The sequence below is a fragment of the Phalaenopsis equestris genome, unplaced genomic scaffold (assembly GCF_001263595.1).
Source record: "Phalaenopsis equestris unplaced genomic scaffold, ASM126359v1 Scaffold000016, whole genome shotgun sequence".
Lineage (NCBI taxonomy): Eukaryota > Viridiplantae > Streptophyta > Magnoliopsida > Asparagales > Orchidaceae > Phalaenopsis > Phalaenopsis equestris.
In genome coordinates, this window is record NW_018164458.1 from 616,877 (window position 1) to 632,011 (window position 15,135).

Here is a 15,135-nt window from a genome sequence, read left to right on the forward strand (position 1 = left end):
CTGTAATTATTGTCTATTTTTCATTGCAGTTTGGTGAACTTATTGTGTATCATTTCTTGGTGTTATTTTGTGATAAAGGGCCAAAATTTTAAAATTATTTGTGGTCCAATTCACTTATTTTTTCCGTTTGGTTCCTTACAAACACATTTTTAGTCTTGCTAGACAATAATACTTTCTTCTCTTTGCCTTTTCTTTTGGCAAAATTCTTTTTTTCTGCTGCGACTAATTGGTTGCAATGTGCCTTTTACTCAAAGGTTATTATAGAGCCAGATCAAGATACGCTCTTTCAGGACTTTGATATCTTTGACGGACATTTGGTGCTTTCTGTTTTGAATGAGGGGCTTCCATTGTTTTGTTCTATAGAGATGTCTAAGGTGGCAAATCACAAGGTATTCATTAAGTTTTTCCATTATTTATTTGACTCATTTTTGTCAGTGTCGTGCCTCATTATGAAATTCAACAGCAATTCTTGCATTAGTGTCAATGATGATGATAATGATCTTCTTTATTAGCTTGAGGTTATTATATGTTTTAATATCCAAGGAGCCTCATGTTCAAATTTATATTAGGGAAAACTGAAGAATTTATGGATTTGAATTTAGTGGAGTGGTTGATGCATCACCTTGCAAAGACACTGGAAATTTCTGAGGGGCCGTTTGGGATCACTTTTAATTTTATTTATTTATTTATTATTTTTTATATATTTTTATTTTAAATAAAATATATTTGGTATGTTATAGGGTGTTTAGTTGTTTTGAAAAACACTCAAAATAAGCTAATTTATTTTTAAAAATAAAAATAAAAACATACAGAAAATGTTTTTAAAATTTTATATTTTCAAAAAAAAAAAAAAAAAAAAAAAAAAAAAAAAAAAAAAAATAAACAAAAAATGAAATTTATCCCAAACAAACCCTAAAATACTGCTTTGGCCTGTTGTTCCCTTACCACTCTGGGATGCAGTATTGTAAATGAGCTGCAATTACCTGTCAGTCTTGAGCTCTCTTGTCTACGACCCTAGTAAAACATTGCTAGTTGCATGATAGTTGCTGAATGTCATATTTCTAATACCCTATGATTTATATATATTTTTTTCAAGTAATTGTTTTCTGCAAAACGGTAATTTGATTTTCGGTAATAGATCACTTTATCTTTCCTATTGCCATGGACATATGATATTCTCATCATTTGGAGTTTTCTTTCTCCTTTCTAACTGTTACTTTGGGCCTAATTCATCTATGGATGAACATGTTTCTTTTATCAAATTAGTCTTTAGAATGAATGTGCTCGACAACAAATTAATGATAACTCAGCATATTTTCTTTCCCAGGATCAGAAGCCAATGAAGATTGGGGACCTCAAGCCATGGTTTTTCCCACTGCCCTCTAGCTCATGCAGTATTGTGCCAGGTTCAAATCTTGATTTCATGTCATCAGTCTACCGCTTGGTGATCTCATCTCCAGTGGTAATGCTATTAGCCTTCTTTAGTTGTGCTTAATACATCTATTGTCTTTCTTGAAAACTATCATTGTTAATGTGATGCAATTATGCTAAAACTATTATAATTAAATTAAAGAACTTGTGTTACTAATGCTGATTAAATTTTACTACAAGAAATTCGAACACAGGGGATGTTATTTAGTTTTATTTTTGATGTTTAAGGAATAAACAACTCAGTAGAATAACAATAAACCTATTGTTGGCTTCTGCTTTGCAGTTAGTGCATAAAACTCCTTGAAAATGAAATGATTAGTATGGTTTATGGTATGTAGTATATGGCCCTGTTTTATATCACTCTTTTCAAGACAATATAAGGTACCATGATTCGATTTGGTTGTCATAAGCCTTTCATGATGCCTGGTTGGTTGCTCCATATCTGAGTTCATTTAACCCCTCCCTGTTGCTCATGTTTGTCACCACCAACGACTAGGTTGCATAATGCCTTTGATCTCCAAAATGGGGTCTAACGTTTTAAATCTCAGGAACAAAATAAAATTATATATATATATATAAGGAAAGCCCAAGGGCTAATATATTAAAGAGAAAATGATACAGATAGGTTGTATGAGTGGGCCCAAAAGTAGGCACCCAACCCACACGGTACAACACACACAAAAAACTCAATAAAAGAGGGTACATATAAGATTAAAAAAGAAAAAAACCCAAACTATCACGGTGCGGAAATAGTTAGGGACGACCCAATTTAGTGCTGCCTCTACCTTTGCCTCTAGTTCTTGGAAGAGAGCCAACTAACAAATTGGTGAGTTATGTATCATTACCCGAAGTAACCAAAGTATCATCCATTAAATTCCTTAGCTCAATTAGATCTCCATTCTTCTTCTTCCTCCTAGAAGAGAAGTGTCTTCCTCCTAGAAGTGTAAACATGCCATTCGTCATTCGAAGATTGATCATTCGGATGAGGTGGTGAAGCTGTAGCAGAAGGATTGCCAACCGTTGTACCCACAATAGTTTCTAGTATATCTGAAGTATGAGTTGTCGCTTCTACACCGGATACTTCCTGAAGATAGGGAGCTGCAAGGTTCTCCTGATTATCAGTCCGAACACTATTCTTTGTAGGTAAGGAACCTTCAGTATTGATTTCAAGAGGGTTTGAAGGTGTAGGTTGCTCAACAGAGCCATCCAACATCATATCAATCACAGAAACAATAAAAGTATTGTCAGGGGGGTCCACAGGAGCAATTAAATCAGTCACTAAATTCTGTCTTGTGGTAGTTTTCTCCCCAGTTGGAGCAGATATGTCCAGAGCTGTGGGGTTAGACCACTCCTTATTCACTTGAACTTTAGGTTTTAAATTAGGATGAAGCTTGTGACATTTATCAAGGGCATGCCCAAATGCCCAAACATCTTACACTTACAATGGGTATAATAAGGAGGTCTGTGTTTCATGATGATTTGTTACCAATATCCATTATGAGTTGTGCTCAGCCTGACTTCAGTAATATCAAGTAAAGTAATATCTCTTTTCACAAGTATTCTGGTCACAGAGGGTCTGGTTAGATTAAAACTGGGTAGATCTAGCTTCATAGGGTTCCCAAGTATGACCCCAATAAAGTAGAGAACCTGATGATTAAAAAAATGCAGCTTGAGACCAGATAGACTAAACCATACCGATACAGTAGGAGTTTCATTATTTAGGTCAAAGTCAGTAGACCACTTCAATAACCTTATTGACTTGCCTGTAATATTAAGATATTTTTTGGAGAAAATTCGGGTGCAGTCTTCAACCACAGTTAATTGAATCAATATATGTCGCCCATCCATGAGTTATACTTTCCACCTGTCTACTAGTTTGAGATCATCAACACTCTTTTTGATAACTTCCATATGTGGGTGCCCCCACTGAAATTTTTCAATGAGAGTGAACTTGAATTTTTCAGTCAGGGTTAAAATTTTTAAGTCAGAAAAAAAGATTGCAACTTTTTCCTCTACTTGCTTTCTTAACAAAAGGACAATCACCTATACCATCACGATAGTCCTTATAGCTTGAGGGGAAGACAATCGCCGACTTCACCTGAGAATTGCCCACCACGTGGGCACATGAGGCTTTGCCAAGTTCAGAAGGAGGGAGCACCATCAGAGCAGGGACCTCCTAGCCCGATATAATCAGAAATCGAAACTGGGATAGACGAAAGAAATGTCAACGCCTCTTTCTGCAAAGTCCCGAAAACTCGGAAGCAGGGAGAGGCGAACGTCCGACGAAGCTGTCGGCGTCGAAATCAAAGAATGACGCAGACGTGAGCCCCAGTCGGCGTCGAAGAAACCAGCGGAAGACGAAACAATCAAAATAGGAGAGCTTGGTTGCGCGAACCGTTCGTCGTCGAGCATGACGAAGCCCGAGTGAAAAAATGAATGAGTTAGTACAGAGTTTCGCCATCGGGCGAAACCCTAGCAGAGCAGCACGCCGACGCCGACTCCATATAAGAGAATATATATATATCTTAGATACATTGCTTTTTTCGAGAGAATCTTTGTACTACAAATGGTATGCAAAAAAAATGAAAAGAGTTCATAATAAATGATAAAATTCTAAAATATCTTGATTCACTTCATTTCTTCTTTACAAACTTCACAATTCAAATCCTTTATTGAATCAAATGCTTTCCAACCTCTAGCTTCGATTTAAATACTTATATTAATACAAAAATTTTCAATTAAAATAATTATTTCAAATAAAATAATAAACCTTAACCTTCATCGTCTTTGCTTCTTCACATCTTGTATGAAATCGGTGATTACAGTCTCTTTCCATAAAGTAAAAATTCTTCGATCTATAATTTAATTGAATTTAAACATTACCTTAGCTTAAATAGAAAAACCCTAACCTATTTACTGTGTCCAACTCTCCTTGTCTTAAAACTCAAATGCTCGTTCAAGTCAAATCACTCATTATAATTCCTAATATTTAATATTAACTTAATAATATTTTAATTGAAACAACATATATAAATAAAAGCATAAAATTTTACCTCCTCAATGGCTTGATTATGCTCCTCCCTAACCGATTGCATCCTTACTCGATTCCCTCTCCCCTACTGTTCGGTGACTTAGATGCACTTGAGTTGCCCTTTTTCTGTACGAAACATCTCCCCATCTTTTCTTCCTCTTCGCACACACTAGTCTTACCGTGCGTTTGACATAGCTACGCGACAGTAGACCGCAAGTATATGCATTTGAATAATGCCTTCTTTGGCAATCTAAACGACGTTAGGGGCCATTTCAATCTGCGGGTCACTATGTGCATTCCACTTTTTTTCCTCTGGGTTATTACTCCCTCTACCCTCTTACATTTTTGTTGTTCCCTCATTCTGCTCTTCCCTCACTCGAGCTTCTCTGCCCTAACTTCGAGCTTCTCTGTGCCACCCAATGAAGGATCCCATTCGAGGTACCTTCAATCTTTGCTGCATTTTTTGATATTGCTTGCATTTTTTGGGATTTTGTTTAGCTATGCATCAATGTTTTTTGCTTCGGTTTTTGCCATTGACTCTGCATTGGTTTGGAGCTCTTTGCCCTAATTTTTTCGTTGTTTTCTCTGTGTTAGTTTGCATTTGAGAGATATGTAGTGGTTTGAGTTTTTTTGTTGGCATGTGTTATCTGTCTATGAGTTGGTTCACATCTGGGAGATATTTTCTTCTCTTTTGTGGTTTGATCATGTCTATACCATTCGATCTCTCTGTTGGGAATGTAAAATCTATGAATTTGGCGAGTAGTGAATTATGATAGATGCTAGTTCATGCGTATTTTCTTGTTATGGTGGTTGTGTTCTGTGGGGGGATCTCTCTTTTCTTATTAGTGAATTATGGTGGATGTTTGTTATATGAAAGTTCTTGCTTGCTCTGTTGGTTCGATCAGTGGTATTTGTAGATTGACATACAAACTGAGCACACAATTCTTATGTGTTTAGATTAATATGAAGTTCGTAGATTGATGATAGTCGTATTTGACCCTATTTTGCCATTGAGGCATGAATTGCCTATGTTTTTTTATGTGGTAGTAGTATTTTTTTTTTGATGCGGTTTTACTGATTTGAAAGCTTCATGCTTATAAAGCTCAATATTTTGGGGCCTGATGTTTAGTAAACTAATTAGAATTGTGTGCTAGGCATGTAAAAAAAAGTTTTTTTTTTTATGAATCAACTATGTGGAGATGCTGTATGCTAGTTGAATATGTGGGGTTAGTGTATGCTAGCTGGAGGAACTTTTAGTCATGCTCTTTTTTCATGAGACGATGTTGAAACATTATAGGAAAGTGATGTTGGTGGATGGTAATATATTGTGGTCTTTGTGTGACAGAAATCAATACATATAATTTCAATTGAATGTAACGATTAATTAACATATATGCTATATCATTTTATTTTATAATATTTATATATTGTCACTTATTTTTCTTTCTCTCGTTAAAATTTGAGGTTTAAATGGGAAAGACAAGGAAAGTGAAGCTTCTGCAATGTGGGAAAGAGATACATAGATGATATTTTGTGATTTATGTTTAAAAGAATATGCCAATGATATGGTTTTCAACAAAGAGGAATGGAAGGACATAATAAAAAATTAAAAAAAAGAATTAGAAGAGAGTATGCAGGATGCACTTAAAGAATAAGTTGAATCATTTAAAGAAGGATTGAAAATTATTGAAAGAATTAAAGCGAGTAACTATAGGTCTTAGTTGGGACTTAGGATCACAAAAAATGGACTATTGATGCATCAAAACAATGGTGAAAGGAAAAATTAGAGGTGCAAATTGAATTTTCAGCTAGGCAATTCCACATAATTATATAAAAGAATGCTATAAATCAATTTTTATTATTTTCTGTCACGTATATGTTTTGTCAAATGCAAAAAAAATTAAATTTAGTGGCATGCAAAATTAGTAGAGAAACTAGACCCAATATTTGGCGTTGTTGCCACCGGTGATCAAGCATGAACCCCAAGTCAAAGACCGAGCATTGATGTATCGAACATATAGGTTCTGAGCATAGAGCTCACTTAAATGAAAGAACCATATGTATTGTAACCAAATATGTTGGATCTAACCATACAAAATGACAATGATCTTTGTGGCTTAGGGATGGAAGGAAAAAGAAAGATGGCTCCATATTCTTACAAAATCAGATTTTACAACTAGGTTCTGCATGCAGTATTCCCTCTGAGCCTAGTAACTCACTTGCACAACCACCATGAAAATACTATGAGAAACTCCAAAACTTTATGAAAACATCATTGTGATACCAGAATTAGCAGGAAAAACTGTGGAAACACAATAACAAATTTTCATTAATATTGAAGTTTTCATGGTGTTTTTCACAGTTTTTCCTTAATAATTGTGTTTGTGTTTTAAGGAAAACATAAAATGATACAAACAAACATCTGTTAAGTGTACTCCAAGGGTAGTAGAGGCCGGCGAGGTGGTTCGGGGTGGCTAGTGGGGTGGTGGAAGCCAAAGAATGCTGGTGGCAGTGAGGGTGAAAGTGCAGAATTGTGGGGACAACAAATATGGAGGGTTGTAGGTGACCAATGATAGGCAGAGGGTTGGTTGGAAGGTGCTGGACAATAAGGGCAGCGGCAGTGGGGTGAGGAACACTTAGCTGGGAGTGCTGGGATGGAGGGAGGATGGCTGGATTGCAAGGTGAAGCTGTAGATATGGGACAGCTGAGTGCCAAAATGGAGGGGGAAGCCAAAGACTAAGGAGAGGGGAGGAGACACATTGGAGAATGTGAAAGGGAAATGATACAACACCATGTTGAAGTAGGTTACATCGGAACACACCACCTCCGCGGATACAACCCTAGAACAGGGAAAGCAACTTCAAACAGACGATCTAAAGATAACACACCAAGAACTCACTCCCACACACAGAGGACTACAATTTATAGACTCCCACTGGATAAAGAAAACTTCTACGCAAAAGGAACGGATGAGGAGGCAAGAAGAATCCAGAAAATAGCTAATAAGATTTTCATATAGAGGAGGGCAAATAAGGAAGGAATAGGAGGAGGCGGTGATTGTTCCACTCCCCAAAGATCATGAGAATTCTTTCGGTCTTTTCCAGAATTGTGAAAACTCTTTCCTGGACCACTCTTCTTCAGTAGTCATGCATTTCTGTTTTCTAGAAGCCGCGAGTCGGCCTGGATTGCCCCTTTTTTCGCCTTTTTCTCAAAGTTGCAAGACTCCCATCCTTTGGATCAGTTGGGGGAGCTTCAACTTCATAGGTTGAAGCTTTCATTTTGTTGTTAGCCACCACTGGATCACACTGACGACTGCAGTGTCTTCTGAAGTATTTGAGTGTCTTCTCCCACTTACAAGCCACCTCAATCCCATCTTTTGGGACTGTTTACCCCACACGTATTGTTGAATTTTCCCAAAGTAGCTCACAGGCGGCTCAGTTTGGTGTGTAGTGAGAGTGGCCTGAATTTTTCCACTTCGTAGTAGAGCTGGTGGTACGGTGTCGACTGTGAGGCCCTGAAATTTTCTCTTGTATTTTTCTTGTGTTAGGGGCTGGTATCTCAATCCACTCAGTCTGTGTCGTCGCTAAACCTTGCCCCCTGACGCTGCTCTGCTGATAAGGGTTTTTATGATCTCAGGTTCTGTTGAAGAAAGTAGAGTGATGCACTTCCTTTCATTGGTGAAAGAATACATGTTTCTAAATTTGTCGTGCTGAGTCCTCCAGTCAAATTGTCACTGTTGTCTCAACAAAAGGTGACCGACATCCATGAAAATTACTCCACATTGCACCTAGTCCTGTAGTTGGCCCCCAATAAAAAATTTTAATAAGCATCTTCGATCGATGCTAACCCGATTCTCTATTTTTAGCACGCTGAATATGTTGGGAATGCCTTTGAGTTGCGAGTCCCAAATTCTATATCATCTGTGTTGATGTCACATTCTTGCTGCTTCCGCTTTCAAGGATGAGACTGCATACCTTTCATTTCACTGTGCAGCAGGTGTATATTATGTTATGACAAAGCCACTGCGAATCCATAGTGTCCTTAGTCTCCAGGATCCTTCTGAATCACGAGCGTCTCTCCTTCATCTGAGGGAAGCTGATACTACTCTCCCTGTTCCTTAGCTTTCTCCTCATCTCTATTTATTTCCACAGTGCCCTTATCATTAAGTGAGACTACTCTGCTCGTGGGATGGCTGGAGGTTATGTGGTCGTAACCGCATTTGAAACATTTCCTAGTCGGTACAACGTTGGTAGCTCTACCTTTCTTCTGCTTTTTCTCGCTCTGATTCAGACTATCATTCCCGTGTCTGGGTTTGCTAGTCTCTCCCGAGGTGCCCTTATCGGTCGTGGTAACTCTATGTGGCTGCTTGCTTGAAGGTTGTTGCCTAAAGGATGACTGCTGGCTACTCTGCTTTTGTTTCCTCTCTACCTTGAAGTTCAATCTTTGGACATCTCCCAGCATCCAATACGGTTGCAACAACACAATATTGCAAATGGCACGCTTCAATCCAACAAGATATTTGGCTACGGTATGCTGTTCCGGCTCTATCAGTTTGCACTTTAGCTATAAGTGATCGAACTGTGCTATGAACTCTTCCACTGAGGATCCTTCTGGTGCAAGTTGTGGAGTTTCAGAAACATATTCTGACGATAGTGGGGTGGGACGCACTTTTTTTGCATTGCTTTCTTCTTCTTCTCTAACTTAGTTATTTTTTCACTGCCTTCTCTTTTCCTCTGCATTTGTAGATTTTCCCACCATAAGGAGGCATTTTTCTTTAGTTTGATGATAGCTAGCTTGACTCATTTGTCCTCCAGTACATCTTTAAATTCGAAAATCTTTTCGATTGATTGCAGCCAGTCAATAAACTTATCGGGGTCCATACTTCTTTAGAATTCTAGGAGATGCATCTTGATGCCAAATTTCTACTGACCTCCATAATGGGCCTCTTCTCTCGGACTTTTTTGATATTGAATACCAAAACGATTTGATCGATATTCCTCGACAATGTGATCCTTCTGTGGAACAGATTCATCTGCTCGTTTCTGTCTTCTCTTTGACTCTCTCGATCATGGTCGAAGGTAACTTCTTCATGGTTTCTGTCATCCAACTCTGCTAGTCTTCGTTTTAGATGACGTATTTCTCGTTGAATTTTTTCCCGGGTCAGAGTCTGGTGTTTTTCTTCGTGGTGGCATGACTAGGGTGAGAATTGGAAGGAAAAATCTTGGTGGAGATAGCTTGGGTAGGTGCAGATGCTAGGAAACCCTATGATGAGACTAGTGTTGGACTAGCTCTGATACAAAATGATACAGAACTAGCATGAAAAATAGTGGAAACAGAAAAATAAACTTTCATTAATATTGAAATAGGATTACAATATGACACAAACAAGAATGAACAACACCAAAACATTAAACGATACAAACAAACACCTCTCAAGTGTACTCCAAGGGTGGTGAAGGCTGACAAGGTTGGTCGGGGTGGCTAGCGGGGTGTTGGCAGCCAAAGAATGCTAGTGGTAGCGAGGGGGAAAGTGTAGGTGACCGACGATAGGCAGAGTGGTAGTTGGAAGGTGCTGGACAACAAAAGCAGCAATATTGGGGTGAGGAACAGTCGGCTGGGAGTGCTGAGAAGGAGGGAGAATGGCTGGGCAATAAGGTAAAGCTGTAGATATGGGGCGGCGGAGTGCATGAATGAAGGAAGGGGAGGCCGACGACTAAGGAGAGGGGAGGAGATGGATTGGGGAAGGTGAAAGGGAAAGGATACAACACCACATCGGAATAGGATACAACTAGAGCACCACCACCTCTTCTGATACAACCATAGAACAGTGGAAAGGGATCCACACAGAAGATTTGAAGACAACACACCAAGAATTAGCTCCCACACACAAAGGACAACAATTTATAGACTCCGACTGGACAAGTGGAAACTTTTACACAAAAGGGAGTGGTGATGAGGTAAGAAGAGTCCAAAAAAATAGCTATTAAGACTTTCCATATAAAGGAGGACGCAAAAGGAAGGAATAAGAGGAGGTGGTGGTTCCGTCACTCCCCAGAGATAGCGAGGATTTCTTTTAGTCTTTTCCAGAATTGTGAAAACTCTTTAGTCCGTTCCCCTGCCTTCCGCTCTTCTCCAAAAATTGCGGGTCTCCGTTCTTTAGAAGCCGTGAGTCTGTCTGGAGTGCCTCGCCTTTCGCCTTTTTCTCGAAGTTGCAAGACTCTCACCTAGACCAGTCCTTTGGACTAGTTGCAGGAGTTATGACAGCTGGTTTAGCAGGCTGGCTTTAAAGCACCCCGTGGCAAATTGTATTTGTGCACCATGAAATCGTTGCAAGATCCAATAAGGACAATTTTTTTTGTACTTGACACTTGAGTGTATGGTTGATTACATATATTTTTTTACAACAATTGCGATATTTGAATGCAATATTTTCTAATGTCTTTGTTTTATCAAACCACTTTGAAGTATTTTCTACACAAACCCATTGTCATATTTATATTGTGAAATATTTTTGTTTGATGTGATTTCATCATTCTATAATTTTTTTTTAGATAGATGATGAATAATAGTAAAATACTACGTTAGAAAAGAATAATCACAACTATATGATTGATATATGAGTACTATAACTCATATTGTGCGTAACCCTTATATGACTTCATTGTATATAGGGGATAAATGGATTAGAGAGTTATTTTCGGCTCATTCGATTTGATTTCATAACATGTTTCGTATGCTATAAGAAGTTTTCCTAGATCTACTAGAGGAACTACATCAAAATTACGACCTTCTTAGATCTAATAAAATGACTTTAAGAGAGGTGTTAGCTATAACCCTTTATATTTTCACATAATGAGTCAATCAGGTCTGCCATATAGCGATTTCAATATTTATTGGAAACATTTAATATATATTTCTCAATTGCTTGGAATTTTTGGTTACTTTATGTTCCAAAATTATTACACTTAAGAGACTACATTTCAGAGTACACCCAATGAGATTTTGAGTGATCATAAATATGTCATATTTTGAGGTAGATGTTATTTATCATATTTTATAATATATTATAAAAATACTCAATCAATGTGAACATCTTATATGATTGTATTGGTGATACTGATGAAACACATATTGATGTACATCTATCTTGAAATGAAAATATTGTGTGTATCGAACGATGTGGCTCATCAACACAGAACATTATGGCTGCATATGTTTTCAATATGTATTTTATGTTTTTAATGATGGGATGAAAAGACAGTACACTTGATAGTGAGATATTTGCTTTTGTTATGTGAAATAGCTGTTATAATTTTCCTACACCATCTCAAGTTTAAAATCCCTAAAAAAAGTTTTATAACTTATTTGCCAACGTGTATAATTGAATTTTTTATGCTTATGAAAATATTATCTCGTTGATTTTGGTTATCTCTTATAACATATGTTTCTCAAGTCATATCCTAACACGAGATATCACATCTTAAATTTTGAACGAGCTAGCCAAGTAGTTTGAGGAATAAAAATAATGTTTGCAAGAGACACTCTTATCTATGAGGTGTCATTGAAAGAACATTTGGTGTGTAGAAAAAAAAAAGAGTGATTCTTCAAGACATGCCTGCATAATCATTCAAGAAGCAGGTGAAAATTTTGGCCGCATTAATGACTCTCAACACTTATATTTGTCGGCATCCAAAAACATCTGACATTGATTTAATATTGCCGACGAAAATCAATTGACTGCTCCTTCTAAAGCATATGAGTATTATTTGGGAGAGTCAATATTACCAAATGATTTTGATATAAGTGACTCTTGCACGTAGGATGGAGAGTGTTGGAGATATGGTTCAGTTGCGAGAACAAATTACAAATGCATTAGTTAGTATGTGATGTTTGTATGTTATTATATAAAGACATATGATTAATCTCTTTATGTTAGCTTCTTCGTCAATGATATTTATGTGGAATATTTCATATTCTTTTGTGTTGTTTTTTTTTTCTTTTGATCAGCATATATTTTATCCCACTTGGATGACTCCTAGGCAACCTTTTGTGAGATATATGATTTTAGGGGTTTTTTCGAATGACTTTTATGCTCCTATGATTTTTGACATATATGAGTTTTGTATCAAGGCGACCAAAATCTCTTTCTTTTTCAATCATATGACTATAAGGGTTCTTTTGGAGGGCCTTTGTGTTGTTATGCTTCTGTGACGTATATGAGTTCGATATTATATGGTTAAAGGCAACTGAAATAATCTTCTTTTTCAGTCATATGACTGTAAGCATTCTTCTGGAGAGCCTTTGTGTTGATATGTTTCCATGGCATATACAACTCGATATTACCTGGTTAAAGGCAATCGAGATTTTTTTTAGGTATTCTAAATGAAAATATGACACTAAATAGGACGCAATGGAGAAAAAGGATTCATGTATCCGAGCCCATGTAGTGGGATTAAGGCTTTGTTGTTGATGTTGTTGTACTCTGTCTTTTTACAATGACAAATTATTTTTTAATTTATATTTACTCTGAGGCCCCACTTTTTATAAATCTTTATTGTTGCATTTTGTTATTTTTATTAGTTTAATTTTCTTATTACTTTATCATTGTACTATTAATGCAAGCTCATTTTATATTTAGAGTTTTCACATTTTAGGAATTGTTAGCTCGAGAACTTCTGTTGCTTCTAGAGTCTTGCGTCGTAACTGTGGATTGCCATGTTGTTTACTTACATCACGATAATAAGGCAACTATGAGAGAAAATTTAATAGATGTCCAAAGACTAGATTAAAAGAGAACTGCGACTTCTTTAAGTGGGCTAATCAGTTCGATGTGTCGTGACGAGGCGTAGAGAGTATGTCTGGAGAAAAGGTTATCCTATAGGATTGGTTATTTGGATTTTAAATGTAATATTGTGATATTATTATTTACTGGTTTTGTATTTTTATTTTTTATTTTGATTGTGCTACTCACTGTTAAGTGAGATTTAACTTTTTTGTATAATATTTGAGATTTTTGAATGTTTTTTTTTTCATGTATGAGTTATTAATCCTGAAATGGGTATCTTACAAACATCACAAGTATACAAGAGTAATAATGTCTTTTTTCATAAACAAATATAACACATCAGATGCATGACCAGACTAACCAAATATGTAATGTCCCGTTTCAGTTATGGGGGAGGGGAAATGAAGAATTGAAGAAGTGGAAGTGATGAGATAGAAAACCGAAGAGGTGGGAGAGGAAGCAAGGTGGTCGGAATACAAAGACGTGAATTTGCCTATAGATCATTGCAGTCGACTTAACTGTGTAGTCGAGAGAAGAGACTCCACATTCTGGCGTGGGAGGGATGTTGTCAAGCGGAGGAGAGACAGGAGCTTTCAGTGTCGGTGTCGAGCAAAGGAGTGAATGAGGAAGACGAAAGAGGAGCTCTCAATGTCCGTGCCCTAGCCAACTCTCGAAGAAGAGAGGAGGAAGGTGAAGGAGAGGCACAAGTATCCTGTGAGAAGGAAGAAGATGAGGTTGAGCCGAGCCGATTTTGGGAAGGAGGAAGGAGTTCATCTCATGCATTGTGTTGAAGATAAGTCCAGTATCACATGCAACCACGTAGAGGAGAAGAGCTTGTGTGCGGGAAAGGGTTTTTCGACGGAGATCAAGGATAAGTCATTTAATTAAGTTATTAAATAAATATTATATATATCATATTTATAAGTTTATTATTTAAATGTTTAACTTAAGTACATTCAATTTAGGTTTGGGGTTTTAAATATATTTTTGTATAAATTAATAATATTTAATATTATTTTTATTACAATAATTAATTTTTAAAGTATTGAAATCTTAATTAAAATTGTGCAATGCAATAATAATTGTTGACTAAATTAAAATATAATCAAGCAAAGTGATAATTAAATGTTTTATATTTTATAAGTTATTTGTTTGATAGAAGTAATACAAGTTAAGAGCAAACAAACGCTCATCATCAACGTGAGTGCTCGTACTTAAATCTATGGTAATATTTTGATTCTATTTAATTATTTCGTATTAGTAGTTAATGGAACTTTTACAAGCTTTATTTTGATTTATATGCTCTTTTCTTTATTGGTCAAATTGTTATGAATGTTTGTAGCTACTTGTTATCATGTATTGATGAATGCTATATATAGTATATTAAGTTTACCGCAATAAACATATGAATGTTATGTTTATATTGATTGTTTGTATGTGCATGACTAACTATGATGGGGTCACCTCTTTATGGTACTAGTGAAGGAACATTAAGGTACCCAATCACAAATATGAAAAAGATATTGATATTAAAGTCTCTTAATTGATATAATTTTTAGAATGTGATCCTCTGACGGTTGTACAAATTCTATTTTGATTTATATGCTCTTTTTTATTGGTCAAATTATAATGAATGTTTGTAACTACTTATTATCATGTATTGATGAATGCTATATTGTATATTGAGTTGAATGCGATGAGCACATGAATGATATATTTATATTGATTGTCTGTATGTGCATGACTGACTATGATAAGTTACCCCCTTTTGATATTGGGAAAATTAAGGCAACCGTGAACATATATGGAAAAAAATCCTGATATTGAACTCTCTTCATTGGTATAATTTTAAGATGTTGTTCATGTGACGGTTGTATATATATATATA

General features: G+C 36.4%; 2 protein-coding genes across 2 annotated transcripts in view; one reads left to right on the plus strand and one right to left on the minus strand.

The window, feature by feature from the left end:
- The window catches only part of LOC110018355 (protease 2), a 176,673-nt gene that overhangs the window by 138,766 nt on the left and 22,772 nt on the right, over positions 1-15,135 (plus strand). Inside the window, exons 6-7 of the mRNA XM_020715643.1 lie at positions 255-389; positions 1,328-1,462. Coding sequence (XP_020571302.1) covers positions 255-389; positions 1,328-1,462 — 270 coding nt within the window. The remainder of the gene's footprint in view (positions 1-254; positions 390-1,327; positions 1,463-15,135) is intronic.
- LOC110018360 overlaps positions 1-15,135 on the minus strand; it is a gene marked incomplete in the record, with an annotated part of 146,098 nt that overhangs the window by 62,277 nt on the left and 68,686 nt on the right.